The sequence below is a fragment of the Mycteria americana genome, chromosome 8 (genome assembly GCF_035582795.1).
Source record: "Mycteria americana isolate JAX WOST 10 ecotype Jacksonville Zoo and Gardens chromosome 8, USCA_MyAme_1.0, whole genome shotgun sequence".
In the NCBI taxonomy this organism is placed as follows: domain Eukaryota; kingdom Metazoa; phylum Chordata; class Aves; order Ciconiiformes; family Ciconiidae; genus Mycteria; species Mycteria americana.
The window spans coordinates 46,130,811-46,157,186 of NC_134372.1; the positions used below are offsets into that span (position 1 = coordinate 46,130,811).

General features: G+C 41.4%; 2 protein-coding genes across 7 annotated transcripts in view; one reads left to right on the plus strand and one right to left on the minus strand.

Annotated features, from left to right (window-relative positions):
• The window catches only part of ATP2C2 (ATPase secretory pathway Ca2+ transporting 2), a 28,031-nt gene extending 16,667 nt beyond the window's left edge, over window positions 1–11,364 (plus strand). Inside the window, exons 13-27 of one of the 2 annotated variants that reach the window (XM_075509979.1) lie at window positions 357–454; window positions 1,189–1,290; window positions 2,113–2,202; window positions 3,649–3,750; window positions 4,343–4,499; window positions 5,921–6,091; window positions 6,717–6,814; window positions 6,900–6,950; window positions 7,456–7,622; window positions 8,279–8,347; window positions 8,430–8,546; window positions 9,225–9,372; window positions 9,980–10,075; window positions 10,395–10,536; window positions 11,245–11,364. In XM_075509979.1, coding sequence (XP_075366094.1) covers window positions 357–454; window positions 1,189–1,290; window positions 2,113–2,202; window positions 3,649–3,750; window positions 4,343–4,499; window positions 5,921–6,091; window positions 6,717–6,814; window positions 6,900–6,950; window positions 7,456–7,622; window positions 8,279–8,347; window positions 8,430–8,546; window positions 9,225–9,372; window positions 9,980–10,075; window positions 10,395–10,536; window positions 11,245–11,357 — 1,721 coding nt within the window. In that variant the 3' untranslated portion in view covers window positions 11,358–11,364. Of the gene's footprint in view, window positions 1–356; window positions 455–1,188; window positions 1,291–2,112; window positions 2,203–3,648; window positions 3,751–4,342; window positions 4,500–5,920; window positions 6,092–6,716; window positions 6,815–6,899; window positions 6,951–7,455; window positions 7,623–8,278; window positions 8,348–8,429; window positions 8,547–9,224; window positions 9,373–9,979; window positions 10,076–10,394; window positions 10,541–11,178 lie in introns of both variants that reach the window. The other variant, XM_075509978.1, reaches the window with a different exon arrangement.
• Window positions 11,365–11,673: 309 nt separating this feature from the next.
• Window positions 11,674–25,728, minus strand: MEAK7 (MTOR associated protein MEAK7). 5 transcript variants are annotated; one of them, XM_075510910.1, is made up of 9 exons: window positions 25,596–25,728; window positions 24,954–25,216; window positions 23,743–23,919; window positions 20,806–21,036; window positions 19,901–20,045; window positions 18,802–19,242; window positions 17,396–17,514; window positions 16,018–16,197; window positions 11,674–14,942 (listed from the first exon to the last, which is right to left on the minus strand). In XM_075510910.1, exons 3-9 carry the CDS (start codon window positions 23,908–23,910, stop codon window positions 14,811–14,813), a joined length of 1,416 nt encoding a protein of 471 aa, XP_075367025.1. In that variant the 5' UTR covers window positions 23,911–23,919; window positions 24,954–25,216; window positions 25,596–25,728; the 3' UTR covers window positions 11,674–14,810. The 5 variants fall into 5 exon arrangements, with proteins under 5 accessions (XP_075367025.1, XP_075367027.1, XP_075367028.1 ...); XM_075510912.1 differs by having other exon boundaries at window positions 25,120–25,216; window positions 25,596–25,722; XM_075510913.1 differs by having other exon boundaries at window positions 25,120–25,216; window positions 25,584–25,701.
• Window positions 25,729–26,376: the final 648 nt, after the last annotated feature.

A 26,376-nucleotide genomic window follows, 5' to 3' on the forward strand; every position in this document is an offset into this window, starting at 1 on the left:
GTGGGAATTTGATACTGTTGTGCGATATTGCAGCTCAGAAACATCGATCGACTCCCTGGAGCTCAGTGCCTTCTCTGACTGCCCACCATATGATGCTCAAGACCACGTGGCCCTCTTCTAATGTCTCCTACCACATCTTGCATCCAAATTATGTGCACGGTACCCTGACATGCACTCAAATCCTTTCCTTACAACACCCCGCTAGGAAACTCATCCATTTCTTGGTATTTTCTCTCTTTTCTCACCGGTGCAGTTTGAGTAACATAAGGGAAACATGTTCTCCCTCCTCTGGGGCCCTGAATCTCATTATTCAGTTGCATTATTTATTGTTCTGATTAAAAACTTTCCTGCATCAGGTTGCTGCAATGTCATCTGCTCAGATAAGACAGGCACTCTGACGGCCAACGAGATGACGGTGACTCGGCTCGTGACCTCGGACGGGTTCCAGGCAGAGGTATGGCCGAGACGGTAATACGGACTTTCCCGTTCAAGCTCAGCAGGGCCAATTTGCTTTTAGTTCAATTAGGACCAAATCAGGGATGCTGAGTCAGTCCCAAAACAAGCCGTTTCTTGCACATCACCGGTTCCATTTAGAGAAGGGACTTTTGCAATGTTGGAGACAGGCAGGAGTGGGGCTGTCTACAAAAGCTGCCCAGATGCCATAAACAAAGATGTTCATTGGCATCATCTGCTGTTCTCTGCAATTACTGCAAATGCTGAAACCTGCCACTGACCCTTGTGGGCCCATCTTCTGGAGGAATATCTACTATACAAGTGACCGTATCCTTCTGCGTGGTTTATTTACTTGCATGCAAAGTGGGTGAAAAATGCAGGCGTGCAAAATGTAAGGCAGTGGAGACACAGGGCAGTCATCAGCAGGGTAAAACCAGTGAACCCACTGCTACCAAAGGGCTGGCTCTCTCGACTGAGCTGCAAGAGACTTCTGAACTCATGGCGAACAAGTTCTGTATAAGACAAGCTGATTCTTTTTGTTCCTATACAGCTATTGTAATATTATACTTTCGTTATCTGCAGCTTTTCCTATAAGCATTGCTTTGAGCTAGAAAGAATAGTTCCAGCATGCCTTCAAAATCAGAAATTTGCTCAAGTGCACCCCAATGTATACAGATGTAGTATCGTCCCGCCTGGCACTGGGAAATTTGCTTTTTCTGTCTCTGCCTTCCTCAGGTCAGTGGGGTGGGCTACAATGGAGAAGGAAATGTTTATCTTCTGCCGTCAAAGGAGATTCTTAAAGAATTTTCCAACGTCTCCGTTGGGAAACTAGTGGAGGTAAGTATAAATTATGAACCAGCTTGTCCTATTTACATTCCGTTTTCATTTGTACAGATCACTGCTGGTTATGAGTGTGAAAAAAAAGACACTTTTGTAACTCTGAAAAGAACTGTCTTGCTAGAGCATTCTCGTGGAAAGGCTCTGAGTAATTGTGGTATAATACCTGAAGCTTATGGGTGAAAGGCAGCAATCATAAGACATGTAAAGAGAGACCAGAGTCATCAGCTTAAAGTGCCGATGATATTTTGGATACAAATACAGTTCCGGCAGAGGAGAGACCGAGTAATTTTACCACGTTCCGGTTTTTAGTGTGGACAGATTCTAGACTTTAGCTAGCTACATAGTCAATATATAAATGTACTGTGATGGTCTCTGGGTCTCATGTTAGCATTAAATAAAATCTTGCACATTCAACTGTAGGCTAAAGCGGAGTGTTTAGGTAGTGAAATGATCTGAGCTGGAATCTCAAATGGGGGTTAGGTCTTATTCTATCCATATTGCAAATCAGAAGCAATAGTAGGAGAGACTAAGTTTTCATTTTCATGATTTATCAAGCTGGTTAGATATATATCATGTTTTGCTTGATGTTAATTTATCCAAAGTGTAACATTTTACCAAAATATTGGTGTATCCTATGGATTAAGTGGGTTTAGAAAGCACAAGAACTGATCTCAAGAGATGCTGTTATGGGGAATAGCACATCTTTTGGGATGTGGCTGCTTTCATTCTCCAATCTCTCATTATTTCATTTGAAGAGATGAAAAAGCTATGAATTTAGTTACGAAAAAATAAACCATGTAAATATGACCCTTTCTCTAGGCTGGCTGTGTAGTCAATAATGCCATTATCAGGAAAAATGGTGTGATGGGACAGCCCACAGAAGGAGCTCTCATTGCCCTTGCAATGAAGGTAAGATTGTTAAGATTTAAAGTTTTCCAGAAATTAAAAAAAAAAAAAAAAAAAAGAGCTGGAATGGTTAGGTCTGAGAGCAGTGATCAGGCTTCTTTAAAGTCCCCAGACTGGTTTTAGTCTTTCCTTGTCTCTTCTCCCCAGGGTCACAGATGTGGGAGGTAAACCCCCATGTAAACCTCTTGTCACGGATAAACACCTTCCCGGAGCTGCTGTGCTAACAGCAATACTCGTTTTGCTTGGTTAATCTGTGCAATTACGCTGCTCAATGGATTTCTTTCGGGCTCGGACCGGACTGCCTTTTTTATATTTCCTGCACATGCCAATTAAGAGTTCAGGGGGAAGACAAGAGAGTGAAAAATGAGCGACAGGCCATATGAAAAAGCATGGCAGAGGGTCATCACCGATTTGGGTCATCTGCTAGCTTTTTACTTTTTTCTAGTCACAGTTATGTAAAACAAGAATTTTTGATGAATATTGCATTCATGCTCATAGGCAGAGGGCCGTAAAACACCTCAAGGTATCATCTAAGCAGCATTACGCAGCCTGTGATCCACAGGTTGGGCTGTAAAGCACAGAAGGTGCCTGATGAAATGATGCACCTGCAAACATCTGTCCTTACCTCCTGTTTTTAAAGCTTGGAACTCCCATAGTGAAACCACAATTTTTTTTTTTTTTTTAAAACAATGACATTTTATTTCCCTAAATGCTAAATTAAAATCTTCCTTCTGCTCCACCATTCAGTAGCCAAGCAATAGCAGAATACGAGGAGGGTTGTCTCTTCTTTTTTTTTTTTTTTTTTTAATTTTTTAGTTTGGTGGGAGGCAGAGGAGAAAGAGACTGGAAGCTACTTCTGATCGCTACCGCTGCGCCTAGAGCACCACGCGCGCTGCTAAAGCAGGCGTGTGTCGATTTGGCCTGTCGTACTTCATAGCTGAAGGGCCTTCTTGTGGCGAATGGCTTTTTGAGTTTAACCCATCAGGAAATAATTTGAAACCACATCCGTGACTGACCATTCAGTTCTTTGCAACTTCTCTTTTTCTTCCAAGAAGGGTGGCTGGGAAATAACCTAAGGTGGGGGAGGCTGAGCTTGGGCTGGAAGAAACCTGCTCTGCCCATCCCTTAGCCACAGGTTTGGGGAAAGGACTTGAGCCTCCTTTGACCCAAAGCCCCTCCGAGACAGCAGTGCAGCTCCCTAGTTCTTGCAAAAGTCAACAGGGATCGAGCTTCAAACTCCAGTGTAATTTATCCCCTATCAAAAGCACCAAAAGGAAAAGATGGGTTTGAAAAATGAGTTTTACTCTCCCCATGCTTTCTCTTGAGCTCTGTGGTACGTGACTGCCTGGAAGTACATGGTCAACAGTCAATGCTTGTCATATGGAAACTATATACAAGCTTTGGCGTTGTTCAGCATTACAGTGCTCTTTTTGTTTTACCTTACTTTAGATGGAATTAGCTGACATAAAAGATATTTATGTAAGAAAGAAGGAAATTCCGTTTAGCTCTGAACAAAAGTGGATGGCTGTGAAATGCGCGCTGAAAAATCAGGTAAAGCAAACAGCGGTGTTGGCTGGTTTCGTGTTTCCGATTGTGCACTTCAACAATGGGCATGAAATGCTATCTCTTTAACAAATAAGGTTTCCAGAAGTTAACTATGTCAGGAGAAAAACTGAACAAACCTCAAAATTCCCAGCTTGGGTGTAATTTTAGCTTGTAAAGCTGTGTTTGACTGGGAGAAGGTAATACTTTTCATAGAGTTGTTTGAGCAGGAAAACAAAAGCTTCTCAGAGATAACTGACAGGGGAAGAAAGGTACGACGTTCGGAAGAAAACGTTGGCCATTTTTCCCTTAGCGGGTTAAGGCGCACATTTGGGCCGATCTTGTACTCCGGCTTAAAAACTCACCAACCTTTTCATTACCATTCTGTCTGTGATGGCTGAACATGAAAAATGGCTAGAGCAAAAATATCACATCCTATAAATAATACATGCACCTGGGCATTTTACAAAACAGGTAAAAGAGCTTTTTTACCGAGGATGTAAAGCCTTACGTACTATCAGTATTTTTAAAATGTGCTTTGCTTTTTTTTTTTTTTTTTTTTTTTTTTTTTGATAAAGTATATTATCTCCTTACTTTAAAGGATCGGGAAGATATTTACTTCATGAAAGGAGCATTTGAAGAAGTTATTCAATATTGCACTCTGTATAACAGCGGTGGCATCTCGTTATCGCTTACACCCCAGCAGAAAGCCTTCTACCAGCAGGAAGAGAAACGACTGGGCTCCTCAGGTCTACGGGGTCAGTCATCACTCTCTATGTCACTTAAGCTTACAGGTTATCATGCCCTAATACTTTTCTGCTCTGTTGTGGTCAGGATGGACAGAGGCTCCATCCTCAGCATCACTTGCATGATCTCTTCATAATACTTGCGAGAGTTTGCCAAGCGGCCTGTCTGTGGTCTGCTGGATGCTTGCTTTCCACTAATCTTTTTTTGCTGGGTTTAAATGAGTGAGATTGAAAGGAGCTGAAAATAAGCATGGGAAATGCTGAATGTTTTTCCCCCATGGAGCGTGGCGATCGCCTGGGATACGGCCTGAATGTTGCATTGAAAACCTTTGCGCTGAACCTGATCTAAGTGCTGCTCTGCCAAGTTTAGCTTTTAGAGAAGCTGTTTCAAAAGCAACAAAAAGCAACTTCGAAAGGGGTTCAAAACATGGATTTGGGCACCGAGATTTTTATTTGAAGTTTGGTTCAATTCTTTATTAGGACCAAATCTAATGATCTCCTTTTGATCCTGACTGCATGTCAGCGCACGGCCCACAGAAGTTTTTATACGCGTGTCATTTCCTTCATCACTAGAAACATCCTTTCAGAAACGTCTTAGAATTCACACAATAACAAAGACACCGTCTCCTGTGCGTGTTCCCAGGGTGTAAGTAGATGAGAACAAGTCTTGGCAGCCGGGTCTGGAAGATGGTATAGTTAATGTTCATATTCGCCAGCCCCGCCTCTTGCGGTTAGTAACTCCTGTACGGAGCTTGCTTTACAATATCGGAATCATCTGCCATCGTGAATGGCAAATTACTGCTCTGAAGAAAAGCGATTAGCTCGGGCAGCTGCTGCGAGCTTGAGATTCAATCATCAAAGCAACACTGACATGAACCCCTGGCAAAATATCCCTGAGTGATTTAAGAATGATTGAATGATATGGTTAGGCACCAAGAACAGAAACAAAATGTTCAGAGCCTTGGTGTTTACATGATGGAAGTTTCCCTGGTTTACACGATGGAAGTTTCACTGGTTTAACTTAATTTACGTTTCACGTTTTTAGATTAAAAAAAAAAAGTTTAAGCTTTTACGGGAGCGCTATTGTTTAACACAGTAGTTTAATAGTGTCTGGTCTAGCATTGCACTGTCTCAGTTTAATCCGTCTGCGTTTAGGCGAGACTTGGTAGACAGACTTAAATTAAACAGAAATAAATCCTAAGAGAAACATGTGAAACAGAAATGCTCTGATTCAGATAAACTGGTATTATTTGAGTGGACCAAATTTTTGTGTCTATATAAGATCTGAATATAATGACTAAAGATCTGGTTTTAATGACTTTTTCTGCTGGAGAACTAGCAAGTTAAGGTCTCCTCTAAATGTTCATTTTAATGTATGGGAAAACATTATTAATAATTTAGTCTTGTCTTCTTTTTTTCCTCTCTGTTTCTAGTACTTGCTTTGGCTTCAGGTCCAGAACTTGGCAAACTGACATTTTTAGGTCTGGTTGGAATAATTGATCCCCCGAGGGCTGGAGTGAGAGAAGCTGTTCAAGTCCTTTTTGAGTCTGGTGTCTCAGTAAAGATGATAACTGGAGATGCCCTGGAAACTGCTGTGGCTATAGGTAGCAAGCTTCACTTCTTTCCTGTGGGTCTATATTACGTCTGTCAGATCCGACAAATCTTACGTCACTTAATAATCAACTTTATTATTCTTTTTGTGTGTGCAATAGAGGTTTTAAATGCCACTGAGATCTTGCTTTTCCATTGAAACAAATCATATGAAATGCAGTAATAGAGCAGCTATGGACTATGGGCCAAATTCCAGTAACTTAATTCCACTATTTTAGCGCCAGAAATAGCAAAATCTCAGTGTAAGACCCTTCAACGAGACAGATGGCATTGCTGGGATTATAGACTCCACTAGCGTTTGGAGTGTGAGTATCTCTGTGCTTCCCATTTTTGCATTTTGCCATTAGAAATACAGAGAGCACGCAGCAGAGAGGAGAGCAACAGATTTAGTATCAGCTGCAGCTCTGGGTACTGTATGGCTTCCGTAACTCCAGCTGAGTAAGGACAGGGTGACCGGCCCAGCTCAGAGCCAGAGTGCTGTGTGCCCTGGCAGATGCCCCACGTTCAGAAGTATTTCCCAGTAAATTCTTTAATTGCTGCCTCTGTTCTTTGAGTCAGGAACTAGTTGGCTTTTTCCAGAGCTGATGGGCAGATCTCATTTTGAGCTTTTCTTTGCAGGACAGAATATTGGTCTCTGCAATGGGAAGCTGAAAGCCATGTCTGGGGAAGAGCTGGACCAATTGGCAGAGGCAGAGCTATCATCCACTGTCAAAAATGTAATGGTTTTGATTACAAAAACAAGGCCGGGTTCCATTTCCAATAGCATCCATCTAATACAAGATTGTATTTTTTGTTTTTCAGGTTTCCATTTTCTTCAGAACAAGTCCAAAGCACAAACTAAAAATCATAAAGGTACTAAAAGCCTTTCAAATCCATTGTATGCCTCACAGAAACCAGGTGTAGGGGGTGCACCTCGGTTCTCTAGAACCACCTCGGTTCTCTAGACCACCTGGTCTCCCAAGACAGGATCAGCTCAAGCTAAAGGACCGTGAAACCCAAGCTAGAGCATTGGCACTATTTACACCGAAGGCATTTGCGTTTCTCTTGCAGACCTGGCCTGGGTCGTTTGAAAGGCACTAGTGAGATATTAGCAAGCATAGTATCAGGAGAATTATTTCTGAGGACTTTACTCCCTTCTTCTAACTCCTGCTGAAGTTGTGAGGTACTCTATACTCCTGAAAATCCAGTCTCTTAATTTTTGGTCTGAGTTTTGTCCTCAGTGGTCTGCTGAGTCTGCTTTACCCTCAAAGTCACGTAGCACTTCTGCTCTCCCAATATTATGTGCAAATCCTGTGATTGCCAGCAGGACTTACATGTCTTCTCCTGGCTTCAGTCTCTCGTCTCTCCACTCTCACAGGCTTTGCAGAGGGCTGGTGCTGTGGTGTCAATGACCGGAGATGGCGTTAACGATGCCGTGGCCCTTAAATCTGCCGATATTGGGATTGCCATGGGACAAGCTGGTACGGACGTCAGCAAAGAGGCTGCCAACATGATTCTCGTGGACGATGACTTCTCAACACTAATGTAAGTTTAGCAACTTTCTTACTATCAGACACTTTCTTACTTCAGATACTTTCTGGCTATCCATTGCAACACGTCTGTTATGTGACTAGCCCTGGAAATGATGCAAGACGCAGGACAGGTAAGTCAGCCAGCAGTAAGTGGAGATACCTAGGGTGGGTCTGGCCCATTTTCAGTTGCATGCACAGCAATGCTTTTTTTGTTTCAAGTGGTGGTGACAAAGCTACCTTTCATCTGAAAGCCCGGGTTTCTCATTGCTGTAGCTAACTGGAGATTTGAAAGCGCCTAGAAGCTGGGTAGATCGTAACTTGTGCTCTCTGCCTCATCCAGGCAGCTCAGAGGAAAGACCTAATTTGCAATGCTCTCTTGGTTCATAACAACAGAGAGAGTAAGCAGAGTAGGGTGAGGATATAAATAGGTCACATGCCTGCTTTATGAACCAAGACCTGGCCACATGAACGAGGGTTTTCAGATCTACTGGTCCTGATAAAGTCATTTTAACTGAGGAGCTGCATTGATGTCCTTCTTCCCAAGCTGGGGTCCGAATTTCATCTGAAGTAAGTGCTAGAGAAGACAACTTGTATTTTGGGTGTCACAAGGAGCTCAATGTCAAATCGTGAGAGTACTAGTTATTTAATAAACTCTCCTCTCCCTTCCAGGAATGCAATAGAAGAGGGAAAAGGAATATTTTACAACATTAAAAATTTTGTCCGGTTCCAGTTGAGCACGTAAGTTCCTTTTTTCTTCGATTCCAGTGAAGGCACCTTTTAGGTGAGGCCATGCAGAATAATGTTCTTCTGTGCTTTGCAGGAGCATTTCAGCTTTGAGCCTAATTACTCTGTCAACAGTGCTCAACCTACCAAATCCACTCAATGCGATGCAGATCTTATGGATCAACATCATCATGGATGGGCCGCCAGCCCAGAGGTATGGAAGAGTCAAATGAGCAAAATATGCTCGGTTTTAATGTGTCTGAATTTGGCTTAGGAACACAAGCTGTCATGATTTCTTATCAATGTGCCGATCATTTGGTGGTTAGATAAGACAAGTACTTTTGCGCACTCCTGGTCCCTCCAAAAGTATTTCCTTCAGGTTTACTTGAGGTTTTACGTATTCCTGTTTTGTGGAATCACTTAACTATGTCACTTTTTTACTACGAATGGTCTATTGTCCTGAGTGCATCACCTGCTAGCAGCCCTGCAGATCTGAGCGGCAAGGGAATACTGGGTACATATGGGGGTATACACCCCAAAAATCACAAGACTTAGGAACCTCATCCACCTGCTAATTACAATTACTACCTCCACAACGTGGACGAGATGTTGTCCACAATCTCACAGCTAGCTCTTCGTCTGGGATGGGATACTGATATGGTGCACTATGGTAGTCTAATATACCATTTTAGCAGCTCATTATGCAAAAAAGACCTTTGGCGTAGGTGTCGCAGACAAATCTGGGGCCCTGTGTAACCCTGCCAGAATACCGGTGTCTCTCATGCCGTACTTCAAAGAATTTAATCCTCCAGATCATCCTGTTTTATCAACAGTACCGTTTTGGGATGATCCGCATGAACTAAACACGTCCCTCTGCTTCTCTTTGAGGCAGCTTGGGAGTTGAACCTGTTGATAGGGATACTATCAAACAGCCACCCCGATGTATCACGGATACTATACTCAGCAAATCACTGATCCTGAAAATCTTCATGTCAGCTATAATTATCATCAGTGGAACCCTCTTTGTCTTCTGGAAGGAGGTGAGGAAAATCTGCAAGCGTATCTTGTTTTCATCAGGGTGGAGAAGAAAGTGAAGGGCAATTTCTGAAGTACATGCGAAGGACTTTCTGAAATAAATACATCCAGTGGGGAAGGATCAGTCCGGGCAGAGGGTTAAGTAACCAGGGTCACCTCCTACCTCTGCTTCTGCCTTCCTGTGTTGCCCCTAATTTGGAGTTTCCTATCTAGAATGGGAAAACCATTACTTGATATGATTTCGGTGCTTTAAGGTACTTTTCACCTCTAGCTTTCCATGTAAGTAGAAAATGCCAAGCACCTGAGTGCTATGAATTGCTGTTAGTAAAGAGTGACTGTTACTATAGCAGCTTAAGTAATTTAATTTAGAATATGCTTTACTCAAATTCCACATCAGTTTAAGAATTTAAAACATGGTTGATAAGATCATAAACTCAACAACTAGCAGAGGGAAATTAATGCTATCTATAATGGTTAGAACTAGATTTATTCCTTTGTTTTACTACCCTTCGAATTGACTGGGGTCATTAAAGGGAATATGTAATTCATCTATGGAATTGACATATTTTTGTAAGGCTTAACTAACCCCTGAATTTTTACATGTGCTTTCAGAATCCAAAAAGTGGCATAACTCCTCGAACCACAACAATGACTTTTACCTGTTTTGTGTTTTTTGACTTCTTCAATGCCCTGACATGCCGCTCTCAGGTGAGATCACTCTGTCAGCACTGATTTCTTGTCTCAAAACACTAACATAAACATTAGAATACTAGTATTTTGCAAAGGAAGGGGGTTTTTTAATGTCATTTAAAGCAGCACAATTTGTATCATCTTTAATAAATAAAGTTATCCATCATAGTTCAACTGCAACTACACTTTCAACTATGTAGCTCTGCCTAAATTAGCATTCATGTCACTTCAAAAAGTAATGGGGTTTACATGCAGAGAAACAGTGTGACACTCGAGTGCCAACAGGAGATTGGGCAATGTTACATTTCTCTTTTTTTTTTTTTTTCCCCTTCTCTAGACAAAGTTGATATTTGAAATAGGCTTTTTTCGAAACCGCATGTTCTTGTATTCTGTGCTTGGGTCATTTTTGGGACAGCTGGCTGTTATATACGTCCCTCCATTACAAAAGATCTTCCAGACGGAGAATTTAGAAGTGCTAGGTAAGTTGCGAAATAAATAATCTGTTGTGTTCATTAAAGGTATTTTAAAAAGCAGATGCCATTGCCACATTGTTACGTGATAGCTCCCAACAGGTTGCTGGTATGGGAAACCAATCAACAGCTCCTATACCTATATACGTACACATAGCTATACACAAATAGTAGTAGTATTTAATGATATTATCCCAGTCTAGGTTTTGAATTTTGATTTACTGCACATAAATGCATGTAAATGGAGACATGCCAGGATTTTCCACGAGCTCCGTATGATGATATTTCTCTACATAAATCTATCTAGGATCATTATGCAGGCACTCCATTTTGAAAAAGCAGGGTGAGCGTTTCCTAGCTGAAATGCAATGCATATTTTACCATTTGAACCAGTCCAAGCAAACTCTACCATACTACATTTTATTGCATCTGCATTAGGCATGTTGTTAGAAGCAGGGTTCAGGGATCCCAAGGGATTAACGTAGAGGTTACCTCCCATCAAGTGGACTACACCAACTGACTGCACGGGTATTCCTTGGCTAGCATCGCAGTCATTTCTCTAATTCTACAGCTAGCAAAGGCATAGCTAGGCCATGCATCTATGGAGTTACACCAGCACAAATATCTACTGCAGAAAGGCCCTTAACTGAGGATTCCTGCCCAGCACAAAATCCAGCTGTCCACTGTGCTCATCTCCGCTCTGTTTCCTCTCGGCAGACCTGCTGTTTCTGACCGGCCTGGCTTCCTCAGTTTTCATTGTGTCCGAGTTCGTCAAACTCTGTGAAAAACGCTGCTGCCGACCAAAGCGCACAAAGGGATGTCATAACTGATGCAAACGTCCTCTAAAGACATACTTGGAACAGAGCTGGGATGCTGGATAATCCAAATGCACCATCTTCTGACGCTGCACACCGTTTCTGAAGATACTCAAGCGAATCTGTACCGACAGTCCTTCCTACTCCAGCGTCTGTTCCTTCTACACACTCTACCTGTTTGAGCTGTCTACAGAAACCTCCAGAGAGGCTCCTGTTTTAAACCAAGATCAGGTATATTTTTATAACGTTGGTCTATATGTCAAGAATGCTGTGACAGTCCCAGACAAAATAACACAGTTTCACACCTGTACAGAAAAATCTATTGTGCATATTTATTTAAATCAAAATGATTTTTATTAATAAAATCTACATTTTAAAATGTTACAGATAAGTATCTGAATGAGACTCTTGATTTAGACCTGTCCTTTCATATTAAATTAGAAGAATGGAAAAGACCTGCCTTCATTAGCACTTCTTTTCCTATAGTCAACCTGTAGTGTTTCTAGATTCCCGGATATCTATAGCCTTGATTCAGCAAGACTCAAGGAAACTGTGGGGAGATGCCAAACAAAGAGTAGAGAGCTAAAATGCCAGCCCTCGGCTGTCAGCTTTTGCCGAATACTACAGTGATTTTTTTGTACCTATATGACTATAGGAGCAAAGCGGAAGGCTGATCTGATCTGATGCACAGTAGCAGATGGATTTAACGGGCACGGGACTCACTTGCACAAGTGCATGAGAATAAAGATGACTCACATACATACATAGCAGGGATGCTAAGCTTTGGAGTTGGATCAACAGCTGCATAAAAGTGATTGAGAGATGTTTACATCATAGCTAAGCCCACTGCTGACAAACGCTTTCTGGACATTTTTAGATGCATGAACATGAAGCACAGATTGCTTAATCATTAGGTTCAGAAAAAAAAAAAAAAGTTGAGTCTCTTCCAAGCCAATCTTTTACTTTTAAAGAACAATTTTAAATAATCCCATCTGCTGGTTGGATCAGTAGTTTCCTAGTAAATAATGCTTCACTGATACATTTGTAAAAGTGCCAGAGTGTCAGTTTTCTTCTTGCCCCAGCTTAACATCTTCACTTCAAAGTGAAGATGAAGAGTCTCAAATACCAACTTGTCATAAAACACAATTTCAGAGGTCAAAATGCTATGCTGATCTTCACAAGATGATGTTTAAACAGAATGACATTTTGGATTCATAGCTTAGGAAGAACCAGCTATACTGATACTTATTTTAAATCAAAGAAAACTTGGCCACTGAAATATTTTTGGTGAAGAGTAGCTTTGTGTAATTCACCCTCCCCAGATATAGCCTGCAAAGGCGAATCCTCACTGTTTTTAAAAATCCTTGCGAATTGTTTCAGACCTCAAAGAAAAGTCCCTGCCTTGTAATGGAAGGAAAAGAAAGTCTAGTTGTTCATTTTATGTGTAACTGCAGAAATTCAACTATGTCTCATTCCTGTATGCCATCCACTTCAAGTATTTAGTATGCTTCCTCAGTGCCTAAGTGAAGAATACCTCCGAGACTTATGGCGGGAGAATGTTAAAACAAAAGCCAGCATCGCCACACTTACAGAGAGCTCCATGGCTATATAGCACTCCCTACTTTGTCCCATTTAAAATTCTTATTAAAATATACAGAGAAGAAAATTATACAAAGGTACCAGTGTAATTGTTTTAATGTTTACATTTTTTCTGATGTGTTACAAACCTGGGAGACTATCTGGCTTATTTAAGCAAATACAAGATAAAAGGACATTAGCTCAGGCCTTTCACAACATACTCTGTACTGGACCAACGAGCCCCAATCATTAGTTCAGGTAGCATACAAAATGCACAGTTGGGTTCTGGGATGTCTGGCTGGAGTGGTTTCTTCATGCTCTCCTTTCAAGGCTAAATTCATATTGTTTAATAATATTTTAAAAAACAGGATCTACATTAAGGCATAAGTGCAGATTATTCAGAATATTCAAATCTGGCTCCCTATGAAAAACATCAAGCGGAAAAAAAAAAGACCACATACAAGAAAACGCTAAGGGAAGGAATTTGAAGGAAGGCCACAGGATCAGGAATTGCAGTAATTTTACAGACTGTTACAGCACATTTTTTGCTCTAAGCTGCACAGAAGACAAACTCATTCTAGGGCAAAGGGGATTTGATACAGTCCTTTTCCTTAGGAGGAGAAAGACTGACAATCATACATACTAACAACCAAACACAATTTGCTGAGTTAGAAATGACAGCCCCTGGTAGAAATTAGTGTTATTTTTGACAAGTTAATTACACATAGAATTAGCAAGGTCAAACTAATAATTGCTGATAGACGCGAACAGATTCAAGTAGAAAAAGCCCTGAGTATAAGAGACCTGACAAAACTGGCGTTGACTGGTGAACAGCCAACAAAACAGAGCAAAAACCCCAACCCGCTAGTTACATTTCACATTGCGGGCATTTTTTTCCATAATACAGTAATGATTAATGGTGTGGAAATAAAGTGTACAGCAGTCTTCTTTAAACACGTTAAAGAAATAACCCTGATTTTTTTTTTTTTTTACAAGGTATCTGCAGATACTATGCAGATACTAAGATGCTTCTTACTTAATCCTTTTTACAGCCTTATCTTTTACTCCAGCCTCAAGTGAGGCTACTAAAGAAGTTACCTTTCCTAGAGAATTTCTGCTGGAGGTATGGCCCATTCTTAGGATAAATATGGCTGAATGACTCCAACGGTTCTGTTCTACTAAGTTTAAAAAGCAATAGGCAAATTTCTGCAGAAACCTCTTAAGTGAAAAGCGCTAAGTTGTAGTGTAGTATTATAAAACTGGATACTGTATAGTTAGCATTCTGTACATCTTACAGCCCCTATAGAGTCACTTGCTGAAAATCTGACTTAGAAAACATAAAATTTAATTGGAGCTTTAACTGGAGCAATGCAAATTAATAGCATCCTGTATATGGAATCACGTGGACTATTCTATGTTTACCAATGTAAGACATCATTACAATTTGCAAGCTTTGCTGACTAATTTCATTGCATGCAAATAAATATGTGCAGTTGAGGTATAAGAGCCTTAATCAGTGTCTTGAACAGTCGCTATATAAATACACATCAATTCTCCAAATCAGTAAGCCGTCCTGTCAATAACTTCTTTTGTTTTTAATTCTGTAAGCAGACAGGATCTATCGGGAATGCTAGCAAATTCAGATTCAGCTAGGACTTAGAGATGTCTAATGATTAAGCACCTAGTTAATTTTTCTGTCCTCCCCAAACAAAACCCTTCAGGCAGGATATTGTATTGGACCTAAATATTACATAAGTACGAGGCTTAAGCTTCGTCCCAGATAATTAGGTAAATGTAAGGAAAAAAAAAAAGGAAAAAATATCCTGTCCAAGGAACATTAACACTCAGGAGCAAAAAAAAAAAAAGGGTTTTCATGTTACTGTGATTCTTTTAGTTATCATCATCATCTTCTTCCTCTTCAATGGGCTCTCGTAGACCTTCGCTCTGACGACTTTTTCCAGTCATTTCTAATAAGGCCTGAGCCTCAGGATCTACATCCAGGATACTCTTCTTACCTTTTGTCTTCAAAACAAAATAAGATATAGTCAATTTAAAATGTCATTATGAGTGAATCCATATCAGGCTACAAGAAACAGACATACTCAAAAGTCCACAAGTAATCTGGTTTGCAAGCTTGTCACAATGAAGCATACATACTTTCCAAGTAAGGCTTGGATTTTAAGATTCACTGGGATACATCAAATGATTTTTATTGCTGCAGTTACACAAAATAGTCATAAACTTCTCCTAAGATGGCAGTGAACTATTTCAAGTTTATTCAGGTTACAAGCCAGTCAGAACATCCTGGTTAACCTGACCACAGTTTGAAGTGCAGACATGAACTTTTTTTATAAAGAAGAAATTCAAGTACAATTCAACATTTTTTGTAAACAATTTGTTCTGTTTCTATTTAGAGTTATGAGTCCTCTGAACAGACAGAGCACATGAATTTAGTACGAAAAGACAAAAATTAAAAAAAAAAAAACCAACAAAAAAAAACCAAACCCAGACCAAAATGTGCAGATCAGGCAGCTTAATAAGAGAATAAATTACAGGGAGAGAGGAGACTGGAAAGAGGTCTCCTACTCATTCCCAGAAATAAACCAGGTGCGGAAAGACTAGCATAAATCTATTGACATAAAGTTATTGTAAAACAATAGTAAATTTAAAGTTACTGATAAAGAAATATTTTGGTTCTCTTCCTGAACTGTAGATTAGGCTTTACTTGTGAGCTTCCAGTGCTTGCTTTCTGTTTTACAAGTACTGGGTTTTAATGAACCCCTCCAAGGAAGTTCCTTCTGGAGACTATTCCTCAATATCAGAAAGGCCTTTTGAAATTCAGAATAAAGTATGGCTCAGAAGACTATCATTTTGTGGCTCCTGATGTTATTTCTTGTTGGCACCCTCAATAATTCCACTCCTGTTTTGCCATTTACTTGCTACAAAATATATGGCATCACAGGGCCTGTTAAAGGAAACATTATTCATTACAATGGAGAGACAGCAGTTAATCAGAAAACTGCAACCGCAATTTTGCATTTGCATCTCCCATTCCAATCAGGACACAATTTCACAGGTTTCAATTTTGTTCACATACCCCTGCACCTTCAGGGAGGTCTCCCACTGCCCAAACTTCCATGGCATCCAGTGTAAAATCCTCTTTAGCTGACAGCTGGGGACTGTTGTAGGTGGTGCATCGAGGTTTTGCTTTGCTGTGTCCCTTCCCATAGTCACTGTCTATCCAGAGTCCGAAGTAACCGTGTTGTCCACCCATACCCTGTGAACCAAAGTAGCACACTAAACACTTGCTGCACATGTAAAACAGGCTGGGCAAGTTAAGAAACCTAGAGTATAAACTGCTGTTTTCAGTATGTATGCCACACTTCTATGGGTAGGTGAAAAAGGGTATTCTGAGTGAACCTGGGCTTCTGTACCTAAATCCAGTATTCCTGAAGACAAACAAGAATTTACCTGAGTGATACTGCCCTCCCTCTACCCTTAACAGAACACCAGTATCTGCAAGCATTTCAGCTGCATCTTGTGCCAGAAATTTAGCTCGCTGTCTTTTGTTTATTGACTAACCATTCCATTTTAAACAGGGTGAAAGTGCTCAGTTTTGCTGCCTCTTTTCCATTTAGAAAAGTATCTACAGAAACAAATAACATAATTTGATGTTGTTTGCTTTCTTTAGAGCAAATTTACTCCAGACTGCTGCAATTCCCAAAGTTATGGGCACATAATGCCACAAAACTGTAAGGCACTTTTAAAAATAGGCAATGTGTTGTAGCTCTGTAGAAACGCCTCTGCATCTGGAGAGCTCATTCGTGGACTTGAGTAAAAGGAGCTCCTGCCACTGTAATTACACAACAGCAGCAGCCTACATGCAACTCTTGTATTCTAATTCTGTTGGGCTTTCTCAGCCTTCCATAATTTAAAAAGCAGTTAGTGTGGCAGTGAGAACAGCCAGTGGAAGGATCCTCAATTACATAGATCAGCTAGCTTGTGCTGCTTCAGTGATGTGGATACATGCAGTCAATTCTTCCAGACAACAGGGAGGACTGCTAGAAGGGCTTCCGTGATAACCAAACTTGGCAAAAAGATTTCTTCCCAGAACCTCCATAAATCTAACCTACATAAAGCCCACCTACTTGGGTCAGACACAAATAAATTCCATCTTAGTTGATTCAGTACTTCAATATACATATCAGCTGTAAAGAAAAGTACAGACTCTATCAGTGCTGTAAGCAGTTCACCATCATTATCCATAGTTCACACTTAACATTAATGCTTTAACGCAAGAAAAGAAAAAAATCCTCTTACTAAAAGTGGCACAAATAGCACACAGAAGGGATGAAAACTTCCTCAGAGAATAAGTGAAATAAATCTGCTCACAGTGACAGAAGCAAAAAAACACGAAACACTTCCAAACACCAGCCACGAATCCAATTTCCAAATTGTCATTTCTTAATACTTACAAGTCCATTTGGCATTGTTTGTTGGCCATGGTTCAAATACATGTAGTGGTCATTATATCCTGTGTACGTGTATACAGCAAGAGAGGGGAAAACAGAAAAAAGAAAGCATCTGTTGTCACCTGTAAACAGAAAAGCATCTGAGGTCAGACAACTGGCCAAGCAATAACTTGCGTACAAATAGGATAGGAAAAGAATATTGAAGAAGTGCAGCTGAATAAATCAAAGACAGCAGCTTCAGTCTCAGAAAGCCAATACCTATCTCTCATCAAGATCTCGACCTATTGTTTATCCTCAGTTAACTCTGTGCAGGGTCACAGAAATCAATGTGATTATATGGCTGTGACCAAGGGCAGTCAGAGGCATGACTAGTGCATTACATTATTATGCAAGGGTATACCTATCACAGGCTTGCATTGTATCATCTAAAATTGGCCAACCGCTAGACCTGTACAAACTGGTATGAGTGCAGACACCCTTAGTTCTGACTATATTGATATATAGATCAATTTAGGGTCAATGATTTAGACTACAATTTTCATTATGCCCAGTTTGGTATTCAGAGGGACCTGTGGTGTGATTGTCTAGTACGCTACATGTGGTGTTCTATCAGGAAAAAATACAAGGAAAGTGTTGTCTAATCAATGTAACATTTTATTAACTGACTGAAGTGGTAATTATCAAATACTAATTAAGTATAGGAATTGAGTTTTTAATGTAGCAAAAGTGAGGACTCCCAGCAGGACAGATTATCCAGAATCCATTTTTTTTTTTTTTTTTTTTCATAAAAGCCATCACAAATGTTCTTTCCAAAGAGTTACAAAAAACCCCTCTCTTCTCCCCAGAGTTTTCAAGGGAACAAAAAGTTTAGCTTGTCCAAAGGACCCTTTTGCTGCTGGATTTTAAAAGGGAAACAAAGACAGTGCACAAATGGCAACAGGCTGCTTAACCTGGTGTTTGGCTCAGCTCTTCTGAGATGGAAGATTGCCATCTGGTGGACATCTTATTTAAACGCTAATTCACCTATGCTCTATTTCCTTCATTTTCATTTCATTTTCAACCTCTGCAGCTACAGGGGTTGACAGATTTCACCGAAAAGAAAATTTATTCCATGATCAATAAGTCCTGCAATTTTAAAAGTCTTATCAAATAACAGACAAACTATAAACATTAATCAGTAATATGCCTGACTGGGTACAAAGCAGGAATAACTTAGCATGTATTTTATATTTTTCAAAAATGAGTGTTATTTTTGCCACACGAAAATACACTTGGAAGTATAAGAAATACTGCATGTCATAAAAGTAAAATGACAGTATCCATTAAGTGGACAGGATTCTTGTACCTGTATAGAATAGGCAATGTTTATCAGAGCCATGTGACACTAGAAAAAGAAAAGTGAGTTTTACCTTGAAACTGTGGCTTCACCTCCCAGGAGTGAGATGCAAACCCACCAAAGATATAACCATCTACGTCCTTTAAGATCACTATGCAAGGACCTTTGTTCACTATATGCCCACATAACTGTGAAAAGCTTTCTCCATGAAGCCTAGAAGAAAATAAAAGCTGCCACTTGTGCTGTAACTCTGCAGGCAGATTGGAGTTGATGTATATGATGGATGGGATGTCAAAAAGACTGACAAGTCCTCTTCCTTTGATGCCTTTGCAGGCTGGAACCAGGTTGACTATGTCTTTGGTTTGGTCTGGGAGAGAATGCAGGACATGGAGGCCTTGCCTGATAACAACACTGAGGAAAACTGAGATCTGTGGAACTCGGTACACCCAATCCTCAATGACACTTTGATCAAAATTTGTCTCCATCAGCTGAGGACCCACAGGTTTTGTCCCATCTAAATAATAAGACACACAGGAACAGCAGTAAGCCTCCCAGTCTGTACCTTCCCTCCGAAAAATAATCAGTTGATTTTTAAGTGTAAACACAATATTCCATTATTTTAATGGACATGAAACCACATATGAAAGGAGCCAGAGACAGTAAAGTGTCAACTACATTAAGCAGATGCATCTACAGAACTGAGAAACATTTGCCTGTGACGTCCATTGGTTGGGCTGTCATGACTAAGAAACATGGACTCCTGGTTACAACATCGGAGATGTTCTTTGCAAGACAGCAAAATCTATTATTACAGCAGTGCAAAGGGAAACCTATGCTTTGCAAAAGGACATACAGTCATAAATACATGCACGTGCATCTAAATGCCTGTCACCTGCAAGTCAGGTATTTGTAAAACAGACATGTTCCATGACAAATAGTTTTGCAGGTCCACTTAAACTGGGACTTCAAACCAAAGCTCTCCTGAGTTTAGGAGAGAAAGATGGTAAGGTAAAATAAATAAAATTCCCAAGCCATTTGCAAAGCACTAGGTTTGAAATACTGGTCTCAGCATTTAAATTCAAAGATGGGACCTAAAGTGAAAAATTCTTGTGAGATCAGTGATTACGTGAGCTCTGTGCCATCCTGGGATATACTATATTAGTGCTACTTACCTGCAAGCTTCAATTCTGATAGCAGCTGAGAAGCCAGAGCCTTTACTCCACTTGCAGAATCCCTAGTATTCTCCAAATTCCAACCTTTCAGTTCCTTCCTGTAGCTCAGTACATGGACTACAGACATGATCAGATCCTCTGTGAACTTAAAAGGTTAAAACATCACCATTTTGGCATTTCATAAATAAAATTGCCAAGAGCTTCAAAGGACTTTCTGAAAATAAAGTCAGGTAGTACTGATGCTGTAATCCCAATGGCAGAAACATCTCCTCTCATGACGAGTCAGAAATAACAGAAATGCTATTTCAGTGTCACAGGTCTTGAAAAGTGTCCTTTTTGAAGACATTTTGTAAATGTTACTTCACAAAGCATCTCCATAAAATACAGCATGAAAGAAGGAGGGGAGATCCAAATTTTGCAGTGGTAGGAGCTGCTAGTGAATTACTGTTTTGTGAGATCCCACTCTTCCACCTTGCAAGCTGCGTATTTGATTCACACATCTATCCTGCAACTAAAGTTCTAGAAAGTATTTTGCTCAGTTCCCAGAAGCACCAGCCACACCGCAACCCTTGCTGGCTCTTAAATACAGCCAGTCTCTGCACCCTTCAGAGTGAGCCTGTGAACCACCACACGAATCAATCAGTGCACTCCGCAAAATCCAGATCCTGGTTCTCAAAGTAGGCAAGTCAGCATGGAAAAGCCCACAGCTGAAATGGTCATCCCATATAACCTGGTTTGCCTACACTATTTGTCCCAGATCAGCAAGTCAGTGGTAAAGAGATTAAAAAAATACAAAAGTCAGGAATCCCTGTTCTGAATCTTGTGCTCTGAAGATTACCTGCAAATTACCTACCCATCTCTGTTCTCTTACTGTCCCCCCAACACACATTTTACTGCCGGTTTACCTCTTGGATTTGTTTGCCCTTCACAGGCCCTTCTGTCTTGGAGATCATTCTCATTATTATGGTAATCTTCTCATCTGCATTCCCTTTTAAGAGGTTTGACATAAAAATTACAAACTGCTCCTTAGCAATCTGTTCACTCAGCCCAGATGATTTCCCAGTCAGGTCAATACTTTTCATTCCGTTGTATAACCGAACAGTCATTTGCTCTGGTAATGGCTCCCGCATATACGCCTACAATGAGAAAAACAGCAAAGAACATGTTTTAAAAATGAAGAATAACTAATATATTCCAGCTAATCTGTGCTGAGATATACCACTATGAATGAAGGATTTGAATACCAAGTATCTACTATCAGCAACAAACTTTTGTCAAAGGACTGGTTTTCCAAGAGAAAAAAAATATCTATTTTTATAGTATCTCCTTTCCAATACAATTTAGTGATTTAAGTTGATACTGTTTTTCTACGAATGCCATGGACTTAAAAAAAAACCAACACTGTAAAGTGTTAACAGAATATTAGCAAAGGATTTCTATACGATAACTCTGTTGTAAAGGTTTACAACTCTGCCAGTCCAACATTTAAAATTGTGTTTTAACCCTGCGTTCAATACTGGAGCTCACAGATACTAAAAAACAAAGAAAAAGTGAAGTTTTTTCTATATCTCAGTTTTGGCCCCAAGACAATGCAGGCAATGTGTTTAATACTACATGCACACATAGAAACAATTCTGGCAAGTTTCCCTCTGCATAGCAACATCTAATTCAAGCATGGAACAAAACTGAGATCACCTGATTTTTATAAGGCATCTCTGATGTTAAGACAGTTGAAATCAAAAAACTTATTCATCTAAATTGCATGACTGGCCCTTTGAATTGAAATCTACATGGTTATACATCACAACACTGTGGGAAAGATCTGACTCTGGATTCAAGAAACTTTCACAGTGTTCAAGATAATTATATGGTTTAAAAATAAATCATCTAAAATACATCCATACGCTAGGACATGATTACACAGTGTCTTCGCTGTGCAAAGCACTGTGCATAACATGCTGAAGACCCGACTTGACTCGTATATACAGGGGTGTAGCCCAGTGGGGACTATGCTGAAATCAATGGAGCTCCACCTGCGTAAAAGCACTCCAGCTCCATTCAGTGGAGCTGCTATTACCAACCTATTGCTGGCTCAATACCACTCCTATTGAAGCCACCAGGGCCGTTCCGATTTGATGTTAATGGATGTTGCTGTGCATATAGGGCGAGATCCAATATGCCAAGCTCTACCCTGCTTTTGTTGACGTCAGCGGTAAAACTCCCATTGATTTCAGCAGAAGCAGAATTAGCAGCCACAGTCTTGCACATTAGAGTGCTTCATATTGAGGGAGGGACGGTCACAGAGGGTACAGCTGTCTTTAAGAGGCTTTCTAAAAGTGCTACATGAGCCTGAAGTGAGACAAGCAGCAGGGAACATAATTAAAAACACTATACTCAAGGGCTTTTTCCTCCACACTGCAGTATTACCTGCCTACTCCCTACCCTTTCCCACCCACCACTAACTTTGTTGCACTGTTTTGTTATGCTTAGAGCTATTCCAATGAGTGGACCTGGGGTGCGAAAAAGGAAGACTATAAAAAGGGAATCTTTAATAAACACCTAACAAACTCACACCTCTGACAGTTTAGAATCCTTGTCTTAAATGGCTTCAGGAAAGTATCTAGAGATACCTGCTTTCCAAGCTATGCAGTGCAGCCTGCTCTGGTGCAGAAGCCATGAAGTTTCCTTCTAGTAAAGCACTAAGCCTAAGCAGAAGTACATGAGGTTATGCTTGGGGCCTCATCAATGTTACCAGCCTGCTGCTAGATCAAATCTGCCACATATCAATCTAGCTCAGGCATGAGCATAGACACCTATGAGGCAGGCATGCCACTGCAATAGTGCCTGCACTAAGGAATTAGGCACCCACAGGCAGTCTTTCAAAAGATTTTAATTTAAGTTGGCAAACAAAAAGGCAGGAAGGGAAAAGACGTTCATCAAACGTCACATTGATCTGGGGACAAAGCTAGAAAGAGAACTTCTTCCAGGTCCCAACCAAATAACAGACACCAAGGACCAGGTTCTTGGACATATTAGGGCTGAAAAGCTGGGCAGCAGCAACAGTGCTTCCAAACTGGTGATAGCTCACAAACAGCCAGGCTGGAGGAAGGCTAAAACTGGTCTGTATGTAGATGCATTGCCAAATACCTTAAAATAACCTGCTACTTTCGTCGAGTTTTAATTTTATTCCATTAACTGTGTAACATATATAAAAAGGCACTTTTAATACTACATTCATTTGGCCACTTGGTTCCTGCCTAACTGAAGTTATCGAATATTGCAATGCATCATTTTCCTCTTCTTTCTTGATTAGAAAATGAATGCAAAGTTAATCAGAAAGCATAATGTATGTTAATTAACTAAAACAGGGAGCCACAGCTTAATCAAGCAAAATTGAATTCTCTCCTTTTAATGCAAGTGAAAAGATTAGAGACGGTGATGCAATAGAGGGAGAAAGCTATAACCAAATACAAACTGACTTTGTGACAGCTTCTCAAGAAAATCTGTAAATAATCACACTCTATAGACTGCAGGGGGAAGAATATTCTTCCCATTTTTCAGGTTTCTGTAAAAATATTTTCATATGTCCCACCTTACTTCAGAATCAGAAAGCTGCAAATTGACCCAACGGTGCCATTTAAGAGATAGATACAAACCTGAAAGTCACTACTCATGTTAGACTGTAAGAAAAAGTTAAATATCCATCCTGCCCCAAAACATTAAGTATTAAATTGAGACGAGCAAACCTTAAAAAGTAACTATTGCCACATCTTTAGTTTCTTCCTGGAATTATGTTCAATGCACTACATCCCAGATATATCAGGAATAATAGATTGTCTTGCCTGTAGTGCTGCCAGAGTCACAGTTTTCTTTGTAGCTTTGCCATTTTTTGCTCCAGCTGAGCCACTCGATCCTGATAACGTATCAAATACTCCATCAATGTCAGACTGCTCCTCAGGAAGAAATCTGGAAAGGTGATTCTGATAGGCATTGCTTTCTGCATTTCCCATCTTTTCAACCTGAAGCAAAGGAAAAGGAATAAAAAAATCCCAGTAAACACAGAAAGGTATCACAATGGCCACGAAAGACATATCAACAGACTAACATACCAGTGCAAGTTTTACAAGAAGAGCAAATTACTAGCCTTCTAGGAAACTATTAAAACTCCTGTTTAGTCCCTGTATTCACTGAGACTTAATGAACTTGAAGAACATCCGTGAACAGTAACTGTACTTTAAAAAATGACAATCTGCCAGCTCTTTGCTAAAACCACCCTGTCTACCAATTCAAACCTCATTCAAGTCTTATCAAATGGAAAAACCAATATGATTTAATGATTAAATTAGCTTGTACAAAGTGACCACGAGTCTGTCAGCTGGAATACATCAGTAACATGAAGGGAATAGCCTGATTATGGATTATTTATGACAGATTATGCTACATCCTTCTGATGCATTAATGGACTGAAGCTAAGTCTGCCAATAATATGTGGCACTAAAACGCCATCACTGTAAAGTCTCTGAAGATGGCATGAGAATGTTTTTTCTAAGGATGCAATACAAAAATAATTCAAAAAGCCGCCAAGAAACACAGTAACAAAAATATTTAGGAAGACGACTCAAGACCCATCTAAAACACACAGCTTCATATGAAGTCAATAAATCATTGAGAGCTGGTACCCACAGAATTAAGGTTGGGGGGCGGGTTGCTCTGGGGGTTGTTTGTTTTACACATTTAATGGTACAACTATGATTTCTCTCACTGTCCCAGGATTCACCTGCGTTACGGAGACTAATTTTTTAGTCTTGTCTGGGCCATGTGCCCTGGCTTTCTCCCTGGAGCAGCACGGCACGGACCTAACAGTGCCACAGTAGGGCCTGAAAGCCCAAATTCCCACCATGGCCGCAATGACAGTCACCACTGTAAACAGCCTTCCCATCTATCTGGGGTAGACACACTCCTGGGGTGACAATATAAAAAAGATGACAAGCGGAATAAAACACCCTCTTCTGGTTTTCTTTCCACAAATTCCACATCCTTTCTGGCACCTCACTTTTGGTTCAGGACTCCCAGCTCCACAGAAATCTCTTTTTGCAGACAAGCCTGTCACGCAGCCCTTCAGTGGCCTCTTTGTTTAGCCTAATCCAATTTTTCTGTCGTTAACCGATGCTGACTTTGATAAGCAACTGTACGTAAGAGGCTGGGTTGGGCTTCTTTACCTTCACTGAACAGTACAGGCCCAAAAGCCTTGTTTGCCTGTGAGGAAGATGTCGATCGTGGAGTTGACAACAAAGGGTTAATGGAAACGACTGTAACCTGGAAGGCAAACCGTAAAGACATTATTAATTTAAGCAGCGAACCGCTGGAGGAAGGGGCTCCTCGACCCCTCTCCCTCAGCCCGGGGAAGCACAAGCGAGGGGAGGTTCCCGCCGTGACAGGGCCGGCACGGCCGCCTGGCGTGGCTGTCCCCGGCGCTGGTACACCGCCGTCTCCGCATCGGTACAGGGCCGGGCAAAAGGCTTCGCGGTTTGCATTTTGCCCGTTTATTTCCCGGTATGCTTAGTCCATCCCGCCCCACCCGGTTGGCAACAGCCCTGCCGTCCCCCCCGCCTGCCCCCTATCCAGGCGACGGGCGTGAAGCGAGAGACCCCTGCTCCGGGGCGGGGCAGCACAGCGGGCCCACCTCTCTCCTTACCGCCAAGGCACCCCCGGCCCCTCTCCGCCCCCCTGGATCGGCCCCTGGACTTTTACACACGCCCTAGCAGACGGGGCCGGCGGTGCAGGCCGCCCGGCTGGGGCGGAGTGCGGCGGGGGCGGGCGCTGGGCCGCGGCGGGGGATGGCGCCGCGCGGTGCCGCCCCTCAGGCGGCGGCGGGGAGGGACCGGCGCCGTTGGCCCCGCGACGCGAAGGGGAGAGGCGGGCGGTGCTGGAGCCCGCTGTGGAAAGCGGTGGGGCGGCGAGCTGAGGAGCCGAGCGAGGCCGCGGTGGCCCTCCTCCCTGAGGGGCTCTCCTCCCTGAGGGGACCTCCTCCCTGAGGGGACCTCCTCCCTGAGGGGCCTGAGGCCCCCCGGCCCTAGAAAGTGGTTCAAAAAGAAGGTGAAAATTCAGAGCTGTAGCTGGGGCAGACCGACCAGCCCCGGCGGCCCCTGTCAGAGAGAGCTAAAGTGTCCGAGTGCCCGGTGCTGAAGCGGTTTTAGAAAGTGCCGGGGCAGGTCCCAGAAGGATCTGTGGGAGAAGGCGTTGTTGGCCCTGATCTGGAAACAGCTCTTGGCTTTTGGGAAGGAAAAAGATGTGTGTGCCTGTGTAGTATATATACACACACATATATGTCATTTGCAAGGTATACAGTCAGGCTCTGGGGAATTTCCATGGCAATAGGGAGTGGAGAAAAAAAAATTTCTCAAGGAATAGGTTAAATTCTATCTCGTGGCTGGCAGAATCACGCCTGTCTGCAGGCTGAGAAGTAAAAAGGCTGT